Source organism: Elephas maximus, chromosome 10 (genome assembly GCF_024166365.1).
Source record: "Elephas maximus indicus isolate mEleMax1 chromosome 10, mEleMax1 primary haplotype, whole genome shotgun sequence".
In the NCBI taxonomy this organism is placed as follows: Eukaryota; Metazoa; Chordata; class Mammalia; order Proboscidea; family Elephantidae; genus Elephas; species Elephas maximus.
This window is the reverse complement of record NC_064828.1, coordinates 102,960,973-102,986,589: the sequence shown is the minus strand read 5'-3', so window position 1 is coordinate 102,986,589 and position 25,617 is coordinate 102,960,973. Positions and strand designations below refer to the sequence as shown.

At 42.4% G+C, this 25,617-nt stretch overlaps 1 protein-coding gene across 11 annotated transcripts in view; it reads left to right on the top strand.

Annotated features, from left to right (window-relative positions):
- The window catches only part of FOXN3 (forkhead box N3), a 466,036-nt gene that overhangs the window by 260,017 nt on the left and 180,402 nt on the right, over positions 1-25,617 (top strand). For all 11 annotated transcript variants that reach the window (XM_049898928.1, XM_049898935.1, XM_049898925.1 and 8 more), the window contains one exon: positions 6,257-6,393. In XM_049898928.1, the coding sequence (XP_049754885.1) occupies positions 6,257-6,393 (137 nt within the window). The remainder of the gene's footprint in view (positions 1-6,256; positions 6,394-25,617) is intronic.

Below are 25,617 nucleotides of genomic sequence, written 5' to 3'. Positions count from 1 at the left end.
GGATTGTATGGTAGTTCTATTTCTAGCTTTTTAAGGAACCGCCAAATCGATTTCCAAAGTGGTTGTACCATTTTACATTCCCACCAGCAGTATATAAGTGTCCCAGTCTCTCCACAGCCTCTCCAACATTTATTGTTTTGTGTTTTTTGGATTAATGCCAACCTTGTTGGAGTGAGATGAAATCTCATTGTTTTGATTTGCATTTCTCTAGTGGCTAATAATCGTGAGCATTCCCTCATGTATCTGTTAGCTACCTGAATGTCTTCTTTAGTGAAGTGTCTGTTCATATCCTTTGCCCATTTTTTTAATTGGGTTATTTGTCTTTTTGCAGTTGAGTTTTTGCAGTATCATGTAGATTTTAGAGGTCAGGCGCTGATCGGAAATGTCAGCTAAAAACTCTTTCCCAGTCTGTAGGTAATCTTTTTATTCTTTTGGTGAACTCTTTGGAAGTACCATCCATTCTTGATCATATGCTACCTTCTGGAATGGTTGAACATTAACTAACTCTTTTTGGTGCATTGACTCTGCTATATTCCTTCCATCTTCTTTTGTTGCTTCCTGAGTCGTTCAGTATTCTGCCCATAGAATCCTTCAGTATTGCAACTCGAGACTTGAATTTTTTCTTCAGTTCTTTCAGCTTGAGAAATGCCAAGTGTATTCTTCCCTTTTGGTTTTCTAACTCCAGGTCTTTGCACATTTCATTATAATACTTTGTCTTCTCGAGCTGCCCTTTGAAATTTTCTGTTCAACTCTTCATCATTTGTTCCATTCGCTGTAGCTGCTCTGCATTGAGGAGCAAGTTTCGGAGTCTCTTCTGACATCCATTTGGTCTTTTTTTCTTTCCTGTCTTTTTAATAACCTTTTGCTTTCTTTATGTATGATGTCCTTGATGTCATCCCACACCTTCTCTGGTCTCTGATCAAAGACACATGTACATATACATACACACATACAATTTTCACAAAATACAACTTTTTTACGGTAATTTTGTATCCTGATATTGTATATTCTGTTCTATTCAATTCCATTTCATTCGATTGATACAAAGCTCTTTGTGACCTGTTAAATGGATTTCATGACCCATGAATGTATCATGGCTCATGTCTTGAAAAAAAAAAGGAATGTTTAAAATACGGCACTTGTTCCCAAGGAACTCACAACCCAAATGTGAAGACTTGATGTAGTGTGGACTGATAGGGCTGCAGTACTGGTCCAGAAGGGTTAGGGGAATATGGGAGATTAATGAGCCTGCAGAGACCACTACTCCATCTAGATGTCTTAGGAAATTACCGTTACCTTTAGAAGTTAGATGTAATTTAATTGTTAATGCTTAACGTTTTTTTTTTTCAACCTTTCTCAGAAGTCAGTTTTTTCTAGAATATAGAGTCTTCTTGTGTACCGGTGCTTTTACCACTAACAGGTTGTTCTCTATTATCTCCAGGTGCAGTTTAATTAAAAAAAAAACAAGACCTCATCCATACTTTTTACTCATTTTTTTCCTGCTATTTTACAGTAGTTTTTTCTGATATGTGTATTTTTAACATAAAAATGCGTCTTATTGGTGAAGATCTCTCTTCCTTTATTATTTAGAATTTCTTAACATCTGATGGTGTATGGCCCTCCCTGTTATTTCTGTTAAAAAAAAAAATCCATATTCTTGTCTTCTGACGTGATACAGATATTTCTGTAAAAGCTCTGACTCTCGAACTTATTACACACCTAGAATTGAGTTACATCCTCCTCTCCTCTGTTAGGGGGACATGAAATGTCATTTTTCCCGGCCTAAGAAACTTGAACATTCTATCCTTTGCGTATTTCCGTTTTTAAATTTTTCAAGTAAGCCTTTTTACTTTTCTGAACTGTTACATGAAACCAAAGAAAACACTTAAAAATGAGATGCAGCGCCACCTCCTTGCATGCTCCTGCCAAGCTCTGCACAGAACTCTCCAGTGCATAGCCATTGGCGGGATGGACAGTGTTCCCATGGGTGTGTCCTCAAGGTTTTTTTTTTTTTTTTTGTCTTTTTTCTCTTTGTAATGCCCGCAATTCAAAGTACAGGCTGTAATGAAATTAGTCTCTGGTTTATAAAAGCTTATCTATGATTCCAGACATTTATTATTCTAAAATGCAGAGCTGTGGCTGGTAGGAGCCATTTGTTATGATCCAAAGCCTGGGAAAACATCTCTGATTAATGAATGTTGTGGAGTCCCTGGGTGGTGCAAACAGTTAACATGCTCGGCTGTTAACTGATAGGTTGCAGGTTAGAGTCCACCCAAAGACGCCTTGGAAGAAAAGCCTGGTAACCTACTTCTGAAAAATCATCCATTGAAATCAACTTGATGGCCATTGGTAACGAATGTTGTGATAAACCCAAACAAGCCAAACCCAGTGCCATCAAGTCGATTCCGAATATTGTGATACCATCGTACATACTGACCAAGATTGTAATCCAACCTCTGCCTGATGATCACTGTGCAAAGACCTGAGAAAAGGAAAACTTCTAGCAGCTAGGTTGTTACAAGCCTGTGATGCAGGCTCTTGAGTAAGGAAGAAGTTACAGTGGAGGGTGTATGGGGTGTGGGGGACATAGAATACGGAACTGATGAAAACAAAAGGGCATCTAAGAGTGTAGAAAAGGTCTTCTAAGTGAATTTGCTAAGCCAGGACCAACAGCACACAGACATCGGCTGCCATTTTGCTCCGTGCTTGCCACTTCAGTTCGCTGGAGGCCCTTGCGGTGGAGTTTAATGCTGCTTTTATGTAATTCTTTTATAAGTTTCCTGAAGCTTTGGGAAAATCAGATTTGGTTTAATGAAAGACATTGTATGGTCATCTACATTGGGTGTCTTAGAAAGGCGACGGCTTGTAGGTAGCATCACTGTTCTGGGTGCTTTCAATCACACTGTCTCTGGGTCTTGCTCAGTGTCTAAGGGGCCTGTGTTTTACCAGTGAGGCAGCTAAGACTTTCTGTGACACTACGATTTGTGCACCTCATATGCAGCCACCACCCGTCTGTCAGTGGAGATGTGTGTGTTACTATGATGCTAAACTGGTTTCAGCAGAGCTTCCAAATTTAAGACGGGCTAGGAGACTCTTTGGAAAATCAGCCAGTGAAAACGTATGGGTCACAATGGTTCGATCCACAGCCAACCATGGGGATAGTGCAGGACAGGGCAGCGTTTTGTTCCATTGTGCGTGGCATGAGTCAGGGCTGACTGAGGGCAGCTAACAATAACACATAGGAAAGGGCTGTTTTCCTCAGAGCTTCTGTTCTTTGCAGTACACCGCCTGCCCCTTTGCACCTGGACTGGTTACCTTATAAACCGTGCTGCACAATCCTCCAGTTCCATTCCGCTTAGTTTTTAAATAGTAATATAGTGCATCAACAAATACTTAGGTCAGGATTTGAAAAACCACATCCTTGGCTGCTGCTTCTTTCCCTAAGAGGGTCAGTTGACCTTCATTTCTTTGTCATATTTTTATTTGGTGAAAGATGAAATGGCCCCACCCTGAAAGCCGCCTTGGTGCAAACAAAAGCCATTAGGTTCCCAGGACTGAGCTAATCTCATTACAGAAATGAGAGGGTTGCCATGGGGCCACAGTCCGCTCACGGAGCTTAGACCTCTGGCTGGTTTGGAGCCATGGGTTCAAGGGAATCAGAAAGAGGGGTCCACCTGGCAGAGGATTCCACATGGATCCTTTGGTGGAGCCAGGCCAGGACCCTTACTCTGGAGGCGCTTACTCCTTTTGTGGTTTTGTTTTATGTTATCCAAATATGGTTGTTACTCGTCTCCACCCCCTTGCCTCTCCACTCCCTCTTAGAATTTGGCTTTCTTCTAAAAAGCGTGCTGCACACCCTTTTTTCCAAAAGGAAAAGACGGAGTCCTAGGGTGGGTTATTTGGTGGCCTGCCTGCTTGACTTGGAAAGTCTCATCAGCCTCCTGAACTATTCTGGGCTTGAAAATGTATGTATGGAAAGAATGGCCATGTGAGGATGTTAGATTTTCCAAGTTGAAATCTTTTGTTTCTTTAAACATCTGGGTGATTAAACTGGGAACTTTGATGCCTCGCATGGAAAGGTCAGCCTGACTTGGACTTTTGTCAGTGCCCAGGCCTGCACTGGAGGTAGGTGACTGGGTGGTCAGAGGTTCCAGGCACTGAACATGGCTTTGAGCAATTCCCATACTCTCAGTGCACCAGAAAGAGTTCCTTCTAGTTGCACTGCTTGCTTATAATGTTGGTAGTGAAGTGTTTCAGAGGAACGCTGATGGCGCAACAGGTAAGCACTTGGCTCTGAAAGGTTGTTGGTTCAAACCCATCCAGCAGCTCCGTGGGAGAAAGACCTTATGATCTGTTCCTATAAAAATTTCAGCTTAGAAAACCCTGTGGGGCAGCTCTACTCTGTCACATGGAGTCGCTGTGAGTTGAAAATGACTCGATGGCACCTAACAACAACAAAGTGTTATAGTGGGCTCTGTGAATAAGGTGAGAGTCCCTAGGTGGTGCAAACCCCTCATGAACTCAGCTGCTAAAGGTTGGGGGTTCGAGTTCACCTGGAGACACCTCAGAAGAAAGGCCTGGCAATCTACTTCCAAAAAAATCAGCCATTGTAAACCTTATGGAGCACAGTTCTACTCTGACACACATGGGATCGCCATGAGTTGGAGTTGATTTGACACAACTGTTGGGGGGTGTGTGTGTGTGTGTGAAGAAGGTTATCATTGCCAAATAACCATTTCGTGAACTGATGACTGAAATACAAAATCTTTAAAGCTTCTTTGGAGATTTTGGAGCCCTGGTGGCACAGTGGTTAAGAGCTTGGCTGCTAACCAAAAGGTATATTTTGCCCTGTAGGGTTGTTATGAGCCAGAATTGACTCGACGGCAACAGGTTTGGTTTAGAGATTTTAGGAATTAAGTATTTTTAGTTTCCTTCAGAGGGATTTTCTTGGCCTTTGTCTCCCCCCACCCATAGTTAAACAGTTTTATTGTTTGCTTTCTAAATGTCGGGGAACAGCGTCAGTCTTTCTGTACTACAGTAATTCTGAAAGTAAAGGAGTCAGTTGGCTGAGAGCAGGGGTGGGCGAGGGTTTGTGTATTTTAACTTCGTTTCTCTCCAGATCGGCAAATATTTACAAATGACCTTATCAAATAGTTGGGGTCCATTTGGCCACTTGAAAGCGTGTGGTCAGAGCAGTGACTGCCCATAGGCTGGCTGCCAGGTCCGTGGGCCTCTTAGGGAGGACTTCAAGTTTTTTTTTTTTTTTTTTTGTAAAAAGCTGTTCACAGACCAAAAGCTGCCAACTGAAAGTGGGCCTTAGAGGTGGGCTCCCTTACTCAATGGAACAGTTTTAGAAAATTTGCATTTTTAAGGTTGACTTCTAAAAATTGTACTTGCTGGGGCTGGAGCAGATAGATTGCCATGAAATCCAAAAAAATAAATAATGGCTTCTGGCTTAGGTTTACCATTGCTGCCTGGGTTCGTTTGTTTCTTGGGGAGGGTAATTAGAGAATCCACTCCAAGCTTAAATGTTGTTCTTTTATGGGTAAGTTCTGGGGGCGGGGGGTGGAGAGGGCAAGCAGATTACTTTTCCCTTTTTGTAAAATGGTACCAATGTGATATGGTTTAAAAACATAATTCTCTTATTTGTAAAGCAGATAAATTGTGAGGGTGCCTCAGCCCTCTTTTTCTTTGAACATTTGACACCTGACAAATTTAAAGCTCATTTCTAGGAAAGAATACACTTGTTCTTCAAAATTGACACTGAAAGATAATGAAGGATTCTAATTTTCTTTTTGGGTAGTTAAGGAGCCCTGGATGTGCAGTGGTTTAGTGCTCAGCTGCCATCCCAAAGGTTGGCGGTTTGAACCCGCCCAGCGACTCCATGGGAGAAAGACCTAGAGATCTGCTTCCATAAAGATTACAGCCTAGGAAGCTCTATGGGGCAGCTCTCCTCTGTCCTGTAGGGCTCTATGAGTCGAAATTGTCTTGAAGGCACACAACAGCAATAGTATATGAAAATGACAGTATTATTGTATCTGTATAACCTGGTAATAACATATGTTCATGTTGTCTATCAAACTTAATACAAGTAAGACTGAAATGCATTTTATGGTGTACTGTTATCAGAGAACAATATTTAAGTCTGGCGAACAGTCAACAAGTTAGTGAGAGCCTTTTAAAAAATAACTGGTATAATAGCTATACATATACTTACTGCAGAATACTTACTTTTGTATTTTTATTTTCTTTGCAGAGTATTGGGAAAGGGTCATTGTGGTGCATAGACCCAGAGTATAGACAGAATCTAATTCAGGCTTTGAAGAAGACACCTTACCACCCGTACTCGCCCGTGTTCAGTACACCTCCAACGTCTCCTCAGGCATATCAAAGGTAAACAATCAGACTTTTTTTTTTTTTTTCCAATCTACTGAAGTTGCATTATTCTGACAGAGAAGGGTGTGGAAACGAATTTTAACAGTCTGTATGAGATTTTAAAAATAACCGAAGATAAATGAGAAAGAAATGAAGTCTTATTAGTAGGCGTCTCTGTTGTTTTATTTCCTATGAGCCTTACCGCTTTTGCTGATTTGAAGGAACGTGTTTCCACATGGCTTCGTGCTGGGTAAAATGACATCTTCCTGGGTAGAAACATTTACAAAGAAAAGTTGACAGCCTTACCGTCTCAGTCTGCCATGTCGTGTGGGGTCAGAAGGACAAGAAAGAGTGAAGCCAGCAATTCCATCTTCATATCATCTGACCAGTGTCTCTACAGGTGTTCTCTGAAGGACTCGCTCGATTGTTGTCCTTGCCGGTCTCCATGTGGATAGTGTTCCTGAGCAATGACTTTGTTGTGGTTACTCAGTGTTTGCCTCTTCAAGGAGAACAGGGGAGACTTCTGCCCTTCCACCCATGCCTATTTGTTTTGAGACAGTGAGGTCACGGGTGTCATTTTTACAAGGATATAATCTGAGGGGAAGATAAGTAGTCTGGTCACTTTCTGAAAAAGCCTGTTAACGTTCTATGCGAAAAAATAGCCACATGACATACAGCCAATTTTTTAAATTGATTTTTATCTATACTTGGTGCTTGGGTTTGAAATGCACCCCTTTCCCCGCCCCCCACAACCCTATAAGAAAAATTTCCAAAAATGTGTAAAAGTGTTGCTATTATAATCGCCCAGTCAAGAGAAACCACCCTTGGAAAGCTACTTTACGTCAGTTAGGAACAGCGTGATTTCATAAATAGATTTCAGTAGTTTTACATTCGACTTCATTGCCGGGTCTTTGCCTAGCCTGGTGTGTGTTCTGCAGGGGAGCACAAAGTGATCTTCTGAGATAGCATTAATGAAATTCTTGTGCATCTCCGCTGAGAAGCATTCCATCACAGGCCTAGACAATCAGTCTTCAGCCAGAGACCGGGAGGAACAGCTGGGCTCTCTGCGAAGACTGCTGTATGTCTGCTTTTGCTAGGCCATTAGCGTGAGGGTAGCCATAGTAACAGGAGCGTCTCCATAGTAACGCGTAGCCCAGACAGGTGCAGTTGCATCACAGGGCTGTTTGTTGCCTGGCAAAAGGACAGGCCATTAGTACTCAGATATATGCTGTTGCCTTAGAAACAAATAACCCTACATAGCAACTACAGTTGGTTTGAAAGTTTTTTTTTTTGTGTGTGTGTGTGTGTGTGTTTTTAAAGGTTGTACCAGCTTTTGTCTGTGTTCATAAAATCAGTGCATACCTACTTTATTGGAAATGACAACTTGAGGTCATATAGCTTTAGGAGATAAAATGGGATTTTTCCAAAGCAGCCGAGCCAACATTGTAGAAATGTCCAGAAGGACGGAGCCATATGCTTGGTTTTCTCCTGGTGGCTATAAGCCACTCCTAAAATGGAAGGAAACTGGGATTGGTGTGAAGGATTGCTGATAAACAGGGTTGGCTGGGGAGGATATGACACTAATTATTGAAAATATTTTCCTGATTCTCAGGTTTCTTTGTCTTTCTACTCCCCCCTACCCCAAGCTCCACAAAATACCCTTCATTTCTCCTCTCAGTTTGTACCTCGGAAGTATTTCGTGTTTGTTTGCTTCTAGGAAGTTACAAACCTAAGTATTATTCCCTGGGTCCTATCACTGGTTCATTTAGACCAGTATTTTGTTGCCAGATTTGACCCCAAGGGAAAGGCAGCAGTTACTTAATGATCTGAAGGATTATGGCAGAGCTCTGGGGTTTGCAAGAGGAAGGCACCCTCCAGAGAGCTGGCCTAAGCTTAAAGACTTCATCTGATTTTTAACATATGCATGAAAATACTGACAAACCAGAGCTTTAGTTTTGAAAGGAATACTTCAAATCCTGCTCTGTGATCTCCTCTGTCAGTTGACTGAGGGGAAAAAAAAACTTTTCCTGTCTACCCATGCAGCTGCTTAGATCTCACCTCCGTAAAGGTCAGTGGTTGAGGGGTGAGATGACATATCGGGTTCTAGTGCTGCCTCTTCCATGTCTTTCTTAACTCTGTGAGAACGAGTCGCTTTCTGGGGACTGATCCCTTTATCTGAAAGCTTAGAGTGAGTTTCAGTATCTTGTAGTGTGTGAAATTGTACTGTTAGGTGCCGTTGTGTTGGTTCTGACTCATAGTGACCCTGTGTACGACAAAATGAAACACTGGCCAGTCCAGCGCTGTGTTAAATACTGTAAAAAAACAAAAACAAAAAGCCTTTTGCCTTTGAGTCAATTTTGACTCATAGTGAACCTATGTGTTACAGAGTAGAACGGCTCCATAGGGTTTTCTTGGCTAAAAAAAAAAAAAAATTTTTTTTTTTTTAATCCTTACGGTAGCAGATTGCCAGGCCTTTCTCCCACCATGCCACAGGGTGGGTTCAAACCATCAACAGTTAGGCCAATTGCAAACTGCTCGCACCACCAAAAAAAAAAAAACAAAGCCACTGCCATCGAGTTGATTCCGACTCATAGCAACCCTATAGGGCAGAGTAGAACTGCCCCGTAGAGTTTCCAAGAAGCACCTGGTAAATTTGAACTGCCGACCTTTTGGTTAGCAACCGTAGCTCTTAACCACTACGCCACGAGAGTTTTCTTGCATCACCCAAGGACCTTAAATACTGTAAGGATTTACAACATGTGTGTGACTTAAAATAACACAGTATATAGCTCAGTGCTAAGCCACGGGGCCACTTGTTGATATGACTAGGGAGGATGGACTTGAGACAAAGTGAATTATGACACAGGGACCAAAAATGCCAAATTGACATCATCTGGTTGGGTTGTCTGTGAGGGAGGGACTCGCCTGTCGGCCCCTCTCAGAGCTGCCTGAGGGACACCTGAGAAGTGCTTGCCTCTCACGGAGCTGGTACTTAGCATGCTGAAGAAGATGGTGATTATACAAGATGGGCGGTTATTGCTAGGACTTGCAGGTGTGCTTGGCAAATAGGTTCGGAGCTGAGGTGCAGGTGGCTGCAAACCCTGCAGGGAAAAAAGAGGCGTCTGAAAACACACCCCCAGACCTCGTTCGAGTCCAAATATAATGCTAACTATTGCGATATGTCGACTTGTGCCTTTGTTTGCAAATACGGATGTTTGTTAGAATGTTCAGCTATATCTGCTTCTTTTTCTTTTTTTCTCGTGAGATGCAGTAAAAGCTGTATTGTGAGATAATTTTTCCTTGTGGTATATATACGTATATATAAAACTTTGCCATTTTAACCATTTTAAGTGTACAATTTCGTGGCATTAATTACATTCACCATGTCGTGCACCCATCATACACTTGCTTCTTTTGACGTCAAATGTGGGGATTGTTTTTAATTGAAATGCAAAGCTCTATGACATTAGCCTTTCTCGTAAGTAAGGCATTATTGCTGATAAAAATATGGAGAAGCAGAAAGCAATGTGTTCAAGAAATAAAATGATGACGGTATGTCAGGGATGCAGGAGCCAGCCTGAAAGAGCTCCCAAGAGCCAAAGCTGGGAAACTTTAAGCAACAAAATAAATAACATAGTATTGGATTGTAACCCAAAATATGAAATAAATGTCTGTGAATCCATATTGATATAAATAGATGAATGAGTAAATAATAAATGCGAGAAGAGACAAATTTCTCTTTCAGAAAATTTCCGAGTAGTTTATGTAGATTATCCAGGGAGGTGGAGTTTAACTCCCCCCCTCCACCAACGATGAGGGGAAAAAAAAAATCAAACATGTTGCCTTCAAGTAGATTCCAATGCATAGTGACCCTATAGGACAGAGTAGAACTGCCCCATAGGATTTCCAAGGAGCACCTGGTAGATTCAAACTGCTGACCTTTTCGTTAGCAGCCATTGCTCTTAACCGCTATGCCACCAGGGTTTCCTTGATGATGAGGGCTGTGTTTAATGACTTGTTCTCAAAGAGTGAAGTTTGGAAAGGGGCAGAAAAGTAAGTTTACGATGAGGAAACCTGGCCACTGCTATCTCAGTCAGCTAATGAAGGCTAACATCATGAGGGGCTCCAGGCTGATAGTACCTACCCTGCTGTGAACCCCTGGGAAGAACATTTCATCTCTGTGTTCTTCCCTCTAAAACCTATAACCACAGTCTTGTCAACGAGGAAAACATCAGACACACCCAAATTGAGGGATGTTCTCTGGGTGGTACAAACGATTAGTTCAGTTCACTGGGCTGCCAGTGGACAGGTGGATGGTTGGAGTCTGCCTGGAAGGAAATTAGAAGAAATTCCTGGCATTCTACTTCCCAAAAGGCAGCCATTGAAAACCCTATGGAGCACAGTTCTACCCTGACATGTGGGGTCGCCATGGGTCGGATTTGACTCTACGGCACCTGGCCTTTTTTTAACCTGATCAGCACTCGGAGCTGTCAGGGTCACCAGAAACAAGGACAGTCTGAGAATCTGTCATAGACCAGAAGAAGCTAAGGTAAATGTGTTATATGGGATCCTGGAACAGAAAAGGGGTGTCAGGGAAAAACTAGTCAAATATGAATAAGTGATGGAGTTTAGTTAATAGTCAAGTACCGATGTTGGCTCCCTAGTAGTGACAGAGGTACCCTAGGAAGGTAAGATGTCAGCAAGAGGGGAAACTGGGTGAGGGGGTAGGGAAACTCTGTTCTGTCTTTGCAACCTTTCTGTTTAAAAATAACAACAAAAGCAATCCCCAAATCACAGAAGAGTTGAGCTCATCAATTTTAAATATGCAAACCATTTTGGGTATAATGAACAGTAAAATCCCTGCATGGCTGAGCAGTTGCTTGACCCACGTTAGTGTCTGTCTCTGTCATGGTTTCTATACATTTGAAGAGCTCATGATGAGGCAGGGGTGGAAGGGGTGTCTTGCTTTTATCTCTTTCCCTGCAGGCTCTTCTAAGCTGCACGAGGGGTGTCACTGTGATTTGAATACCACAGTTCTTGGGACTTTCTTCATTTTTCTGAAATCGCACTCACCCCTGCTTTGTAGGGTTCCCATGGCCAAGCTCAGGGAACGAGTTGACAAAGCCAACCCAGCTTGCATAAAGACTCAAACCTCAAACCTTTGTTAAGGAGGCCCGCTTGTGGCCTTCAGACTCTAGACCTGGAAAGGGGAACAACAACAACAACAAAAAAAAAACCTGTTGCCGTGGAGTCAATTCCGATTCATGGAGACCCTATAGTACAGAGTAAAACTACCCCCACAGAGTTTCCAAGGAGCCCCTGGTGGATTCGAACGGCTGACCTTTTGGTTAGCGGCCGTAGTTCTTAACCACTATGCAACCAGGGTTTACTCGCAAGGGGAGGAATGGTATATTTGAGTTTTTGTCCAGAACCTTTTAGGCAAGTCCTGTCACCTGTCTTTGTTTTAGCGAGTAGGTTGCCTGTGCTTCTCCTACCTAAACGTGAGATTTCTTGTTAAAGGAGATGCATGTTTTTAATGCTTTTGTTGTGGCGTCACGGAGGCAGTTTCACTGAAACAAAAAACCAAACCTTTTGCGGTCGAGCCGATTCCGACTCATAGCGACGCCATAGGAAAGAGTAGAACTGGCCCATAGAGTTTCCAAGGAGCGCCTGGTGGATTTGAACTGCCGACCTTTTTGGTTAGCAGCCGTACCACTTAACCATTACGCCACCAAGGTTTCTGTCGGTTTCACTAGATGTTGCCAAATTGCTGTCCAATTTTACACTCTGTTCCAGTTTATACACCCACCAGCTTTTTAGGAAATTCCCATTTTTTAACTCTTCTCAAGGTCTGATGTTAAATAAAAAGAAAAACTTGAATCAAAAAGAAAAGGTCATGAGTGGGTGACTTTAACTTTTGTGATCTTGATACTACAGGCAGTCCTGGGTTATAAACCTCTGAAGGCCTAGCTTACAGATAACTCCTGCTTGCTCTTTAATGTTATGTAAATTTGCCCTGACTTTGAAAAGATTCAACCAATCCCTACTCAGAACAAAAGTCTCCATCACAATCACCTTCACAACGCAGCTTTTACATCATTGAAAAGTATTCCAGCCTTTTCTTGCGCTGAAAACCAAAAAAGTAAGGCTAAATAGGAACCATATGCACCTGTTCCTACTTACCTACAAATTTGTTCGTAACCCGGGGACCACCTGTATTTTATGTTGTTGTTAGGTGCCGTGGAGTTAGATACAACTCATATCACCCTTGTGCACAACAGAGTGAAACACTGCCTGGTGCTGCGTCATCCTCACAGTGATTGCTGTGTTTGAAGCCATTGTTGCTGCCACTGTGTCAGTCCCTCTTGTTGAGGGTCTTCCTCTTTTTTGCTGACCTCTCTGCTTTACCAAGCATGATGTCCTTCTCCAGGGATGAGTCACTTCTGATAACATGTCCAAAGTACGTGAGATGAAGTCTCACCACCCTTATTTCCAGGGAGCACTCTGGCTGTACTTCTTTCAAGACAGATTTTTTCATTCTTCTGGCAGTCCATGGTATATTCAGTATTCTTTGCCAACACCGTAATTCAGAGGCACCAAATCTTGTCTTCCATATTCATTGTCTAGTTTTAGAACTCTAGTGAGGCGTTAAAACTCTACCCACCCACTGACTTTGAGTCGATTCTCATAGCGACCTCAGAGGGTTTCTAAGGCTGTAAATCTGTGGAAATAGACTTCCACATCTTTCTTCCACTGGTGGTTTCAAACCGCCAACCTTTGGGATAGCAGTTGATTGCTTTAACCAGCGTGCCACCAGGGCTCCCTTAAAACTCTATGGTACTGGATTAATGCCCAGTAAATAGTGAATATTATTCCATAACAATGTTTATGACAACAGATTTGCTTTAAAAAGTTATATATACATGGCTCTTCTGTAATACCTTTTCTGATGTAGGCACCACACCAAAATCAGTTTACAGAAGAACGTGACAGTCATCTTACCACTGTTGGGACAGGTTTTTCTATTACTCAGACAATGTGGTTGGTAGAACATTTCCTGGAGCATCCATTTCTTAAAGAATGGAAACGTAATAAAATACACTTAAATTGGGAGCCAGTTTTTCGTTTCGGGCTGTCTTGGAGAATCAGAAGACATCTCAACATCTTATGATGCTTCTGATCTTCGTAATGGTGGCCAGAAACCCTAATGGGGGAGAGGGGGCTTCTGTTCCCGGATGAGCCTATTTGTTGTTTAAAAACAGCTTCACTCCAAAATTATGTCAAGGTATTTTATGTAAAATATTGTAACCTACGACGTATGACTTTTATTTGATGACCTGTGTCTAAAGATTTATTTCGTGGATGACTTTGTCTAAAGTTTGTAGAGTCAAAACATTTCAGGAAAGTTACTTTGGCTTACACCTCTTTTTATTTTTTTTTAAACACAGAAAATCCCAGACATTTAAACTTATTTAACTCTTTGTGCTTCTCCTTGCTTCCTTAGAGCAATTTAATGAGCCGCAAAAAATACGTTAATGGCCACTCCAAAGATTTTGGCCTTTCAGATACTGAGGGTCTTAATGAAAATGGCTGATTTTCAGGTTGACTCAGCAAAAGTTTTTTTTTTGTTTTTTTTTTTAATCCTGCTTGCTGCCCTCTTCATCTGCTTTGAGCTTATGCTTTACAGTTTTTAAATGCCTGCATAGCAGAGTAATACCACTAAGGATGCAGAAATTGTACAGAGTGGTTAGTGTCTATTCAAAGTAATGACAGCATTGGTCCCCCCTTACCAGTTAAGTAAACTTTGGCTGAGGGAGTGAGGCTGGTAATGGTGGTTGGGGAGGGGGAGGTGAGTAGGATTGCATTGGGAGGAGGTTGGAAAGGTGGTGAGGTGTTTGGGGGGACTCAGCCTTTTAGACAATTAGAAGATTAGAAAATTCTGAGTCTGTTAAGCTTGTTAACATAACTGTTAATTCCCCACTGTAACTGCTGAATTTGCACACGACAAGGAATAGCTTATTCAGTGCTTGGATGGGATCCAGTAATTTTTTTTAATTTATAAGACATCTTTCATTCCAGTTATTCAGAGTGTTGTGCATTTAATAGTTGGCAGAAGAAATGCAAAACCACAATAAAATCGGCTTTAACGTGCACTGGAGGAGTTTAATTGTTAGATTGTTGTGTCATTACAAATTTTAATTCAGTCAAGGATAAAGAAAGAATGTGAGGAATTAGATTCTTTGCATCATTTTAACACTGCTATATTTACTTGTAAGCAAAAAATTTGGTGGGAGCCATAAATAGTTTTTGAAAATGCCTCTGTGTTCAATACAAGGAGCCCTGGTGGTCCAGTGGTTAAGTGTTCGGCTGTTAACCAAAGGTTAGCTGTTTGAACCCACCCAGAGTTGGGAGAGGCTTCTTGGGAGAAAGACCTGGCGATGTGGTCCTGTAAAGATTACAACCAAGAAAAGCCTGTGGGGCAATTCTGTGCTGTCACATGGGGTCGCTATGAGTCTAAAATCCACTTGACAGCACCTCACAACAACAACCTATTTGATACACTTGTGTACGTTTAGTTAAAGAGGTGGGGCATTAGATATTTTGAACGATAATGCTTAAACTGCAGCTTTTGCTTAGGGTAATTTCTAAAGAATCTTAAATTTTAAGGAATCTAATACAAAGCCTCATTATACTAAATATATAGAAAAAAATATAGAAGGGTATGCTAAATTAATGTGGTAAAATGCATACAACATTGAATGCCAGGTTTTCTAATAATAGTACTTTCATATGAATTTTATTTTTAAAAACTTGGAGGGGTAGATAATAGAATAGGCTTAAAAATTGGAGAGGCACACTTAATTTCTTAAGCAAAAGCGCTCATTTACAGCGCGAACTTTAAAAATCCATCGGTCGGTTATAGTTTTATTTGCGGATCAAATCATATTATCAACTCCACTGGATTTCCTTTAGCTGGTCACACGAAATATTTTTCATCTCTGTATTTTGCTTTCGAATGCTGTCCAAGTACACTTAATTCTCATTCAAGCCTCTGCTATTTTATTTAAATGGAAAAACAGCCCCTGTTATCTTTGGGCACTTACATACAGGCGTGTCGCAGGAATATTCTACCCTGTCATCCGATTTCCTTTGGTTTGCACATTCACGTTGGAAGCTGAATGGTTAGGCAGCCAGGCTGATTATATCTGTTTTACTCAGGTCCTGAGTAAAACTCCTGGCTGAGAGGAGCGTGTGGAGTTACTTCTTCATCCTCTGAACTCTTCGACTATCCTCCATCAGTCTGTGGTTGGTATTCTAGGAGCAGAGTTGTTAAACCAAAAAGACCGGTTGGCATCAAGTCGATTCTGACTCCTGGTGATCCCGTGTGTCTCAGAGTAGGACTGCACTTTGTAGGGTTTTCAAGGCTGTGACCTTTTGGGAAGCAGATTGTCAGGCCTTCCTACCAAGGCACCTCTGGGTGGGTTTGAACTGCCAGCGTTTGGTTAGTAGTATAATGCTTAACCATACGCACCACCCATGGACCAGTTAGCAGAGATGTTAGGATCTCTTTAAATCTAGTGCAGATAGATTCCTGTTGATCTGACTCCTGAGATAACAGATAGCAAAGTGGTTCTGTGTCCCTGATTAGAAGACGGTTGAAGTGTTGACAGACCCCATAGGGGTCTGGAGTCTTTGCAGATTTGCTTAGTGTTTATTTGCTTCTCTAAATGGCCAGCTGAGGACTTGGCCAACTCCTGATCAGGGCATCTCGGGTGTTGTTAGACGGGGAGGGGAAAGGTGTGTAAAGTGGGGCTGACCTGCACGCTGCACATTTGCAGAGGCCCTCTCCTTCCCAGAGGAGGAGAAATTGATCTGCGTGTTAGAAATATGAAAGAACTGTCAAAAATGCATGAAATCACCAGTGTACCATGTGAGACGACAGGCAGCCTTTTTCTTTGTTCTGCAGCGATGTAAAAAACAGCAAATTTTTCATCACAATAGAAAATAAAAACCTACCAGTGGCACATCCAAGCCTCCCCTTCCTCCAACTTTTGGTTACACTGAATGTGTCTGGATTTATAGATTTAAAAGGCAGGAGGATTAAGAAGTAGAGGCATAATATAATTAGATTAGACAGTGGAAGTCACCATTCATAAAGGTTTGGGGAGAACAGAATGGAGGGGAGGATTAGTTTAGTGTGAGTTTGTCAGCAGTGAATTATATTTGCCAGAGGTACTATGTGTAGTCTTAGTTAATATTAATAAAAGGTAAGTATTTGAATAAGCGATGTGATGGCCAGTAATTTCCACCCTGAAGTTTCTGTCCAGATGGGAGGGACACTTTGAGATAATGGGGAAAGCAGTCAGGGCAAGGGGATCCATGGGTTCTGATTGAAGAAATGGGAATGCGTAGCCTGGAGAGGTGAACCATCCGAAGATAAACATGTCAGCCACCTTAGGTTCACCTAGGAGGAATTTAGGGTCCAGTGGGTAGAAGTTAGGAGCCCTGGTGGCACAGTGGTTAAGAGCTTGGCTGCTAACCAAAAGGTCTGCAGTTCAGATCTACCAGTCGCTCCTTGGAAACCCTATGGCCCAGTTCTGCTCTGTCCTGTGGGGTCACTGTGAGACTCAGCTGGATGGCAGTGGGTTTGGTTGGGTTGGGTAGAAATTATAGAAAGAAAGATTTGGGCTTAACTCTAGAAGAAAGCCGTCTCTAACGGGACAGCATGTAATACTAAGCTGGCCACTAGCACCAGTTGTTGTTGAGTCAGTTCTGACTCATGGTGACCCCGTGTGTGTCAGAGTAGAACTGTGCTCTAAAATGTTGTCAGTGGTTGATTTTTCGGAAATAGATCACTAGAACTTTCTTCTGAGTCCTCTGGGTGGACTTGAACTTCCAACCTTTTGGTTAGTAGCTGAGCATGTTGACTGTTTGGCCCACCCAAGGACTCCCAAAACAGGTGACTTAATTATCTCTCAGAGCCTCAGTTTCCTCATCTGTAAAATGGGTACAAAAATCATCCTCTATGTAGGACACTGAGATCATTAAATAATATATAAAAGCACTTGACAAAGATGGGGTGGCATTGTCGTTGGGTTAGCAGTCGAGCACGTTAAACGTTTGCATCATTTAGGCACTCTGGACACATGACAGATGCTGGGTAAATGTTCAGGTTGCTGGGTGGATGGGGGGATGAGAAGGATATAAAGATAGGATGACATACCTTCCCTGGGATGCTAGTCAAGGCTAGACGACCAGCTGCCAGGGATCCCAGGGAGATTTAATTATTGGTCAGAGAATTTCATCGGATAATCTTTAAGGTTATCCCTTCCAACTCTTGATGATTTGTTTCTAAGCTGTAGCTTAGTCTGTTGGGCTAGTTCGCAGAATGATGGAAGATCCCTACGTGGCATGGTGTTTGCAGTTCTCCAAGTGCACAGGGTAGGTTGGAAACAAAACATTAGGGAAAATACGCATGGCTTTGTTACCCGGAAACAAGAGGTCAGGTTTTTGTCTTGAAATTGCTAAGACCAGCTATCAAGACAGTGAGGGGACTAATTTAGTTACTCTTCATCCTATGTCATCCAGCTTTTTGATTCATGCCCTATAATTACTGCCCTTGTTTTAGTGACACTTTTTTGCATTTCCTTCCGTGTGAATAAAATGATCACTGCAGTGTTTTGCCAAGCAGAAGATCATTTCCAGAAGCTGTCCATCAAACCATCCAGCCCTCCCTCCTATTGTTTATCCACTGAATTGATAAGAGCAACGCCCACTCTTTGTATAAACCTCCACTGAAGAGGCAGACGGGTGTCCTTGCTCTGTCGAATCACATGTCTGCGGTCAAAGTCCCTTCCCTGAGCACATTTTTAGCCCTTTGTTACGTAAGATGCGAATTGGGTTATTTGCCAGAGGGGCTTGAGACTTCTGTCTCAGATGTGAAAGGTGTGGAAAGAGTGTGAGAAGCATCAGAAATTGGATATTAATTGCTAATTGTTGCTGATTTTTTTAAAGTCACGTGGAGAAAACATCCATAAACTATTTAGACAGTTTTTTTTGGTCTTTATCTTTTTAGATTGAGTTGCTTACTCACAACAGTACAAGTTGAGACATGCTCTCTGTGTGTTTGTCTACTTTTAAATGGAAAGTTTTATCAAAGTCTGTTTACCAGCCATGGCTCTAACACACTTACCACCCCCCCCTTCCCCAACACACACACCCCATCCAGTTGGGCAAGAATAAAAGTGAATGGGGATAAACACAGTCTGAGAGGAAAAATAAAAATAGCCTGCCTGCTTCCCTCCCTCCCTCCCTCCCTCCCCTTTCCCCTTCCCCTCCTCCTTCTCCCCTTCCCCTTCCCCATTCCCTCCTTCCTCTCTCCCGCCCTTCCTTCTATTTGCAACTGAGGGGCTTCAGAGTGAAGGCTTTTTTTTTTTTTTTAACTATCAAGAGAACAGCGTTTTCTTAGGAGCTAGCAGTTACCCCACACCCCACCCCACCCCATTTTTCTGCTTACAGAGAAACTGAGGCACACAGAGAGATTTGCCTCCTTTTCATACTTTGCAGGCGAGTCCCTACTGGCATGTGGGCGCCTGGCTTTGGTGTGGTCCTCTGGCCCTGCCCTGCCTTCGCCTCCACCTGCACTCACAGTGGAGTGGATGATGGGGCTCTGCAGGCTGACCCAGCAGCTGTGACCGCCTCAGAAGAGAGAGCCTAGTCTAGGGGAGAACAGTAAGGAAGCAGAAAAATGAAGACGATCTCAAGTTCTCAAGGGCCGTTGGTCGCTGCCCCAGCTTTCCATTGCCTCCTACCTATTAGAATCCTGCCCTTAGTGGACCAGGAGTCAGGAGACTGTGGCTTTGTCCTGGGCTTACCTCGGATGAGCTTTGGTGCCATTGGGCGGATCCTTTTGCCTCCCTGGGCCTCAGTTCCTCATGTGTAAAAAGGGCCCAGGATGGAACCAGGTCCTCTGAGAACCCTGCACTTGACCTTGGCCCAGCCTGGGACTAGAGGATCCCCAGGCTCTCAGGCAGTTCGTGGTCAAAGCAAATCCTAGTACATCTCAGAAAGAGCACAGGCTCTGGGGTGAGACAGACTAAGGCTAGAACCCCGTAGGGCCGCCCACTAGCTGTGTGACCTTGGACAAGTTACCTGAACTCTCTAAACATCCACTTTGTCTTCCTGTTGTGATATAAGAAAACTTGTCTTAAAGGAGTGCTTTCAGGATGAAATTAAGTAAAAGAATGTATCAAATGCTTAATACTCATGCCTGGCCTGCAGAAATGCAATGCAGTTTAGTTTCTTCTTTCTCACCATGGCCAGATTTTCTTTTGGTAATTGTACAGCCTTGTTTTTGCACATGCCTTGTTCCAGTTTGGCCCTTGGGTACACGGCATTGCATTGTAAAGTATCTTTATGCTTCATATTTTATAGTTCCCACTAGATGTAAGATCACTGAAGACAGAGACCCTTTTTGAGTTACCTCTCCTAGTCCTTTAAACAGAACCCTGCATACAGGTGTTATTCAAAAAGATATTTATCAAATGCTTTCTCTTAGGAAGCATAGCATAGATTATGAGAATTGCACAATTTTTTTTTTTTTCTGGTTCCTTAGCAATGCCAGGAGTAATTGGCTACCCCAGTCCCCTTTACTGTCACAAGGAAAGGGACTGATGGAGAGGGAGAGAAGAGGCTGGCTCTGTATTCCTTTCCTCTAAGATAATTTAGCGATTTAGCAGTATCGGTGTTTGTGGCCTTCTGTCTTCTTCCCCATCTGTCTACGAAGGCCCTGGTGTACCTCTGGGTATGCACAAAGCCTGACTATTTGGACCAGGTCATTCTCGAAGCCTCAGAGACCCATCAGGCTACTCTGGGATGGAAAGGTTATAAATTCCAGGCTGTTGACTCCAATGTACCAAATATTGTCAGAGGACTAAACATTTCGCAGCTGCCATAGAAAATGCAAATGAGTTTAAGGTGGTGTGGGCCAGGAGCTGCAGCAGCTTTGTCTTCTGCATTCTTCCTTTGAAAAGAAGCCTCCCTTTGCCCCTCTGTACACTTTCTGCAGAACAGAGCACTTGAAAGGTAAGGCATCCCAGCTCTCCTTGCCTTCATCATAATGGGAAAAGTTGGCACCACGGGCCGCCCAAAACACTCCATTGTGTTCTTTCTCTACCAGATACATAATCCGGGTTTAAATCTCCTGGCAGTAACTCATTAGTTTTTTTCCCCCTACATTCTTTTTCTTCTTTGATGAGAACAAAGCCCTTCTCCTCCCTGCTCCAGACCTAGCCTCGCTTTCCCAGGAAATCTCGCTGTTTCCCTTTCATCCCTTGAGAAGAAAGTCACCCAAATGTTATCCTTCTCTACCTGCTAAAAGATGAGGGTGTTGATGCTTTGTAACTTTAAAAATCTGTCCTCGGAGCGCATGAATCTTTGGAGACACAGGTCCTGGACTGCTGAAGGTATTCTGGTGACACCCATGGTCTGGCTGTCCAAGAGCCTCTGGCCTGGGTGGCTCCCCCTCCCAGCTCAGTAATGGACTGTTCTTGAGAATGGAAGGATTGCACATATGGCAACTCCAATGGAATTTTATTCTTGGTAGAGTCCTTTGAAGTTTCCTTTTGCTAAAACCACCCTGCTCTTACTCTCAGCTCTCAAATGTGGCATATTCTGTCATCAGGGTTGTTGAAGTCAAAGTTCCAGAGAGACCAACCTGAATTTATCTAATACAGCTCTTTGATGTAGACTGAAACAAAAATCTATTTCCACCTGACATTCTAGACTTCTAAGACATGAACTCTGAACGTAAGCTCTTTAGCACTGTAGGATCGAAAGAATTTTAAATTTAGTTAGTCCCCCCTGTTTTAGACCCTGAAACATTCTGGGTTTCTGGTGGGAGGCAGAAAACCAAGCATTTATCAAGTACCAACTGTGCTTCAGACTTGGTATAACAGACTTTAGATATGCAGCCTCCCTTAATTCTTCAGAGATTCTACTGAAATAGATTTTTACCACTGTGTTACATTTGAGAGACGTGAGGCAAATGGCGCATCATAAGGCTTGCACGTGGCTCAGCTGAGACCTGATCCAGCCTGGTCTCATTATTCTGATTCCAGAGCCTGAGTTCTTCCCACTCTACTTTGGCACCTCGTGGTCACTGTGTCCTCTTAGTTCGTCTAATAGACTGTCTTCTCCAGTATCCATTAGTCGAAGAGGTGGGCCTTCGAAAGGAAGAATAACATAACCACTTTCTTAAAAGGCAGGTTAGGTTTTACAGCAACATGAAGGTGGGAGAGACGGGAAGGAAAACCAGTTAGGAGGCTGCTGTAATGGGTCCAGCCATTGGAAATGAAGGTTTGAAACTGGGGATAGGGAAGTGGAAGCAGAGACCATGGCTGGGACTTGGTGGTGGGAGGAAAGGAAGCAGATGAGCATTCTGGCTTTTGTGGATGCGTGAAGAAAATGTTGAGGGAAATGGAGAGGGGAGTGGCTAAGGATCATGGTGCACGTGTGTGTGTGTGTGTGTGTGTGTAAGGGACACTTCTGCTTTAGACAAAGTGCAAGAGTAAACATGGGGTAGAGAGAATCAATATTTTCTAAAACTGGTGTTTGAGTTTATGATTTTAGGGAGAAATAATCCCCAGATACTGCTTAGTAAGAAAAAAATAAATTCCCAGCTTAGGATACTAAAGAGCTTGCCTTGTCCATAAAGTCCATTGTTAGAATTAATTAGGGTTTTAAGAAATTTTTCACTAGGCCTCCTTAAGTACTAAGCCATCCTTGGGAATAAGTGGCCATATTTGAACTAGTCTTCTAATTATTTCTTATGTGCAGTTTTTAATTTTTGGTATGTCTGGAGGGAGAATTGACAAAGGCTAATAACCTTTTGAGTTTATTTATTTTTTTTTTTTTTTTAATACTTGTTGGTAAGGATTCTTTAAAGCAGTATATTAGCTTCTTTCAAAAGAACCCTTTAACCATTGGCCTATATTTTTCCCAAACCTCAATATTTTACAAACTCAGCATATATTTGTGAAATAAAAATAAATAAATATAATTAGCATCCCGTATTTAACATTCAAGTCATAAAATGGACTAAATGACACTGAATTAAGTTTATTTTATTAAGGAATCAGCAGTGAAGATTCTTTCGAAAATGCCTGGCTAGTTCTGGTGAACCCAAGTGTGTAAAATTGAGCCCCCAAAAAAGTATCAAAATAGTGCTCTTAATTGCCATATTTGCTAATGCAAGACAGGTTGAATGGACTACTTTGGGTGGTAAAATGCAGCGTATGAGAATGCTTTCAATAATCTAAACAGGTGTAGGAATGTTATTAAATTTGAGAGAATCAACTAAATGTGTTCGTTAGACCAGTGAGCTGTTTTGCAATTGGTGCCGGAAAATTCAGTGTTAGCAATGTCTGTAGATCAGTGCTGATAGGAGAAAGAGTTGGAGGATCAGAATCACTGGGGGTGGGGAGTGGTTTAAAAATTTTGTTTATCATTTCCTGGACCTTGGAGGGTCGAATTGGTATTTGAAATCGCAGCCCTACTGAGACAGTCAGTCACCATGGGATTGTTTGCCTCCCTCAGTAGCATGCAGCAGGAAAACAGTGTTGAGAGTTACTGTCCCATGTCATAGAATTTTGGAGCAGAAAAGAACCTAAAATTACCCAGTCGATTGTTTGGTCTTCAGAGAAGTTTCCAGATGTTAGGACTTTACTTTGGAATATGCATGAAGTTTTCCATGGTCAAAAGAGTTTGGGAAATGCAGCTAATTGGAACTTCTCTGTAGCTAGCTAATTCTGATGTTTCCCACACTTTATTAAATGTAACACTTCCTTTTTAGTGGCACACTTCTCAGCGTATTCCGAGGAACACCAGTTTGATCTAGTAGAGGGTAAATGTTATTTTGTGAAGCTTGTTTCCAGTTATATACAGGTGTTTGTGTGAACTCAGTCATAACGAAACATCTATTTTTTACTCTAGATCATAGCCAAAAATGTTTTTTGGAGAAAACTGGTCTAATTGAGTCCTCAGTTTTAGAATCCACATCTAGTCTTCATTATTTTTCTTTTTATTTCTAACGCTTTTTTTTTTATTGTGGTAGAATACATATAACATGAGGTTGCCATTTTAACCATTTTACGTGTACCACTCAGTGGCATTAATTTTATTCACAGTGTTGTGCAACCGTCATCACAGTTGGTTTCCAGAACTTTTTCATCACCCCAGACAGAAACTTTGTGCCCATTAAGCAATAACTCCCATTCCCTGCTCCCCGCAGCCCATGGTAACCACTTTTCCACCTTCTGCCTTGTGCATCTGCCTGTTTTAGATATTTCATGTAAGTGGGATCATGCAACACTGCTCCTTCTGGGTCAGCTTATGTCACTTAGCGCTGTGCTGTCAAGGTTCATCCATGTCGAAGCATTATCAAAGTTCATTTCCGCATCTACTTTCACTTTAGCCACCCCCATCCGTAAGTTATCCTATTTAAAAAGGCAACACAGCACATTCTTTTAGACAAATCTTGTTTTAGATTCTAACTTCCATTCATTCCTTTAGCCCCTTTCCTGTGCAAGCCCAGGCCCAGGTTTGGAGAGTTCAGGGGCAAACAAGACAGGCTCCTTACTCTTAGGAATCACTGGAACAGCGTGGGGCCACCTGTGGCCTTGATTCTGGGATCCCTGGCAGGTGAAGAGTGCTAGCATTTCCACAGGTGATGATGCATTTTACTGCCAACTGGAGTCTGCTTAGTAAATGACCTTTTCTGTGCTAATAGCTCAGATTTTCCTATTGCAGCATCTGGGTAAACCAACAATTTGCTTTTGGAAGGCCAAACAGAAGCATATTTCCTGGTTTTTCTCTTGGTTTCACCCCTTCATCAGTTGGTCTTTAGCCCTAACCCATATACAAATAACTTTTTTTCTCTTTACTCTTCCCTTTTTCTTTTCAAGACTTCCAAACTCTCTGCAAATATCAGTTTAAGTGAAATGCTACTACCTGTAAGGAGCCCTGGTGATACGGTGGTTAAGTGCTTGGCTGCTAAACGAAAGGCTGGCGATTCAAACCTACGCAGCAGCTTCACAGGAGAAAGACCTGGCAATCTGCTCCTGTAAAGATTATAGCCTAGAAAACCCTATGGGGCAGTCCTGCTCTGTCACATGGGGTCACTGTGAGTTGGAATCAGCTCAGTGGCACCAAGAAGAAGAAGTAGGTAAATGGAGAAAAAAATCTAAACTGTTGAGGATTTGATTCTATTTGAAACAATAGTCAACACCCATGGAAGCAGCAGTCAAGAAATCATACAATGCATTGCATTGGGAAATCTGCTGCAAAAGACCTCTTTAAAGTTCTAAAAAGCAGAGATGTTGCTTGGATGACGAAGGTGCACCTGACCCAAGCCATGGTCTTTTCAATCACCTCATGCATGAGAAAGCTGAACAATAATAAAGAAGACAAAAGAAGAAGTGATGCATTTGAGTTGTGGTGTTGGCCAACAATATTGAATATACCATGGACTGCCAGAAGAATTTCATCCTTCAAATCAGTCTTAGAAGAAGTATAACTGGTATGGTTCTTAGAAGTGAGGAGGGTGAGACTTTGTCTTAGTTTGGACACATTATCAGTAAAGACCAATTGCTAGAAAAGACCATCATATTTGGTAAAGTAGAGGGTCAGCAAAAATGAGGGAAAGCCTCCATGAGGTGGATTGACATGATAGCCACAACTATGGGCACAAACATATCAAGAATCATAAAGATGGCACAGGACTGGACAATGTTTTCTATCATACATGTCAAGCTGCCATGACTCGGAGCTGACTTGACAGCAGCTAACAGCATCAATAAATGGGTTATAGTGATTCGTGCTGTCTTCATTCCCTGATCCTGCTTCACATGTTGAGGTATGAGAATCACAAGAATTGGGGTGAAGCAGAAATGAGGGCAGGGGCAGCTGGATGTCACAAGTCGGATATGTATTTCCTCCTTATAGCTGACTAAGGCTTGTAAAACTCCCTACGTAAGGCACTTTCTGCCCTTAAAGAGTTGCAGCAAATGGCAGTTCCCTGCTGGCTGTATTGGAGTGCTTTGGAGATTTCTTATTGCCAAGCAGGACCCTTTTGCTTCTGACCCCTCCACGTGTATTGACAAACAGTGATCTGTGCTTGCAACACCCTTTTGGAATCTCTGTGACCCTCAAGTTAGCATCCACAGAAAAGGAAACCAGGAGAAA